Raw genomic sequence first — 3,189 nt, 5'->3', positions numbered from 1 at the left:
CTGGTGTTCTTGCAGACTATCACCACTCATCTAAAACACTGTAAAACCAAACGTACAGAAAAATGCACGGTGAGGTCAACGGCATCCCAAACCAAGAACAGATACCCTTTTTGCACGTGTCCTTATTGCTGGTGTGGGTGTGGCCGTGATCACAGCAAACACACCACCAGGAATTTCGGCCGTCTTTGCATCTATGATAAAATCCTAGCTCCCCGACCCTTTCAGCTGCGTTAATGATCACGGACTATTTCACCGGGAGGAAGCTCTGTAAGGTACAGAATACCTCTGGGTAATGGATTTTCAAGAGGCGAGGACAGCTGCGGCAAACACCGCAAAGCCTTCCAGGCCAGAGCAGGACTAGAGCACCCCGCACACGGGACAGACACCTGCACGCCTGCGGCGACGTGTCAACATCAGAACCGAGACGTGAGGGATCGACAGTAGGAAATGGCTGGGATGTGACCTTGCAGACAAACGCAGGTCACTATTACGACACAGGAAGGGTCTCTGGTCACATCCCTGGGTTTTGCCAGATCCCAGGACACATGACATGGGGGTAAACAGGTTTCAGTTAACATGCGTGTAGACTATGGTTATTTTTTAATGATTTCTGGATTATTCTCTCCTTAGAACCAAAACGTTCCATATGAAGTCCCCAAGGAAGCGAGGCTTGCTGGCAGGGCACAGACAGATCACAGGCCGGTCGGTGGGGAGTGGGCTCCTCGCAGGGCGGGGATGGCTGTGGTCCAAGCCTCCAGGTGTGGCTGCACACAAGGGGACTGAATGCCAGACGGAGTAAAGGCCAAGGCCTGGGACAGCTCAGACACCCCCCTGGGGACATATTCCAGGGAGGTTACATTCCTCTCCATGTGGGGAAGCTTCCTCCAGGCAGCTCTGGCCTCTCAAACAGGAAGGGGAAAAGGTCCCCGGGAGGAAAGGGACAGGAATAGCCTCAGACAGTGAGTCATGGGCCGGAGGGGGAGAGAAGGGGGAGGCGCTCCACCCCTCAGTACCCACAGTGCCTAGGGACCTGTGGCCGCCTGCGTGGCCAGGGCCGGAGCGATCTGGCCCCTGGGGAAGTGGGGGTAGCCACAGGAGCAGCTGGACTTGCCCGCCTGGTGCAAACGGGCAAGAGCACACCGTAAACACGCCTGCACCGCTGGACAACCACGAGCTGACAAAGCTAAACTGCCCAGGGGCGGGAGCGACCCCTCCCAGGGCCTCCCTGCACTCCCCTCCCCCCCCCCCCCAACCTAGCCACAGCCCCAACAGCAGGCACAGCCGGGGAAGCCCCTGCTCTACTGGGGAGGCCGGCAACGGGGTGCTTACAGCTTTCTGGAGGGAGTCGATGAGGTTCTGCAGGTCAATGTCGTCCCGGTAGGATCTGATGTTGCTCTCGAAGAACTCCCGGAACCGGTCCCTCACCCAGTCCTGGAATAGGAAGGCCAGCACAGCCACGGCCAGCTCCAGGAAGAAGATGAGCACGATGGTGCCGCAGAACTGCATGGGGGCGAGGGTGGGGCAGTTGTCACACCTCCAGCCTCCGGGCCAGGTGGGAACCCTCGTCGGACCCAGGACCACTGCCTGCCACCGCGAGAGCAGCGCTGGAGCCCAGGAATTCCGTGTCGCTGGCTGGCAACCCCGCCCTGCCTGTAAATGGAGACAGGCATCCCTACCCACATCCCCGCAGCACGGCTCAGAGTCAGGCAAGGAAAAGGACGAGAAAGCTCCAAGCCATGGTGTCACCCGCTTCCTGGGAAGGAGGCTCTCTCCCCCCAGCAGGAAACCCCATCCCGGAAATGAGTGGCTAACCTACTCCAACAGGCTAGCAGCTCCGTTAGGGCACAGCCTGTGCCCCAGACACAGTACCTGACCCCTCTCCTCACACACGCAACCATCCAAGTTGCTAGAAATCTCATCTGTCACCCACACTGCAGGGACAAGGACACTGAGGCTCACGTGGGCCTGTGGCTTGCTTGAGAGCACACCGCTCACGCAGGACACCTGCGTTCCCTGGCAGACTCTTCACAACTCTGGAGCTGCCAATGTCAAGACCTTTCCAGAAGCACAGCGCCCCTGGCCGCGACTGTGGTGGCATCCTTGGAGGGTCCACCGCAGCCACCCGCCCCTCCCATCAGGCAGACCTCTGGCCTGTGGCTCGAGCACTCCCCCAGTCACGGTCATCACTGGTCACACTGCGCTCATGCCACAGTAGGCAAAGTTCTCAGAATAAGACAGAAGGGAGCCCTCCCCCCAACCCCCTCGTGTGCGCACACATGCATATGCTGAAGGCCCTCCAAAACGCAGTCTCCATTCACACGGAAGGTACTAAATATATTTTTAATAGAAAACAAAATTAGGGGGAAAAAAACAAACATGTGTTCTGCTTTTTAAATTAAGCCCAAGGAAGAGACGCTTGATCTAATATTTTCAACAAATAATCTATTGCAAAACACGATTATGTGTTTTCCCCACCAGGTGCTATTTAATTTTAACTGAACGAATTTCAGCATGAATTTGTATCTAAATATAAAACCAAATTCTTAGGAACTCGCAGTTCTACCAGGAAATGAAGGACTCTGCATTGCACATCCCGACAGATTCACACCCCGTGGAGGAGGGAGACAATTTCTTAACTTTACTGGCAACATCTTTTGATCTTAGCCAAGAAGGGCAAAGGTGAGCAGCCAACAAACAATTCCTTGGGAACTTCTGAGGGAAGTAAAAAGTGAGGGAGGGGGAGAGGAGCCCACTGCTTGGCCGTCTCTTCCCTCTAGGAGCCAGAAACCAGAGTGGCTCAACTTCACCAGGTACAAGGAGCCGGCTCACCCGAGCGCTCCCTGAAATCTTACCATTAGGTGGACAGCAGGGGCCCGAAGGCTGCCTCCTGCCCACACTGCTGGGCCCTCTCCGATCAGATACGGTGTAAGCCTGCCTGGCAGAGCCCGCGCCCCCGCACCCCTGCCCTCTCCCACCCCTGCAACCAGGGCCACTCACAAACTTGAGCAGGCAGATGTTCTCCCGCAGGGCCCCCACGCAGCCAGCGAATCCCAGCGTGAACATCACCACGCCCACCATCAGGACCAGCACCACAGGGTCGATTCCATGCAGCCGGGTCACCTTGGTGAGGTCGGACAGCACCCCCTGGAAGAGGCAGAGAAAAGAGGGCAACATCAGCCTCGGGCAGTC

General features: G+C 56.8%; 1 protein-coding gene across 2 annotated transcripts in view; it reads right to left on the bottom strand.

The window, feature by feature from the left end:
* The window catches only part of TSPAN14 (tetraspanin 14), a 55,056-nt gene that overhangs the window by 7,037 nt on the left and 44,830 nt on the right, over positions 1–3,189 (bottom strand). For both annotated transcript variants that reach the window (XM_077746505.1, XM_077746506.1), the window contains exons 4-5: positions 2,998–3,144; positions 1,330–1,500 (exon numbers count right to left, since the gene is read on the bottom strand). In XM_077746505.1, coding sequence (XP_077602631.1) covers positions 1,330–1,500; positions 2,998–3,144 — 318 coding nt within the window. The remainder of the gene's footprint in view (positions 1–1,329; positions 1,501–2,997; positions 3,145–3,189) is intronic.

Source organism: Crocuta crocuta, unplaced genomic scaffold (genome assembly GCF_008692635.1).
Source record: "Crocuta crocuta isolate KB4526 unplaced genomic scaffold, BGI_CrCroc_1.0 scaffold28, whole genome shotgun sequence".
NCBI classification, from domain to species: domain Eukaryota; kingdom Metazoa; phylum Chordata; class Mammalia; order Carnivora; family Hyaenidae; genus Crocuta; species Crocuta crocuta.
The sequence above is the reverse complement of the archived record's forward strand: the minus strand, read 5'-3'. Positions and strand labels throughout refer to the sequence as shown.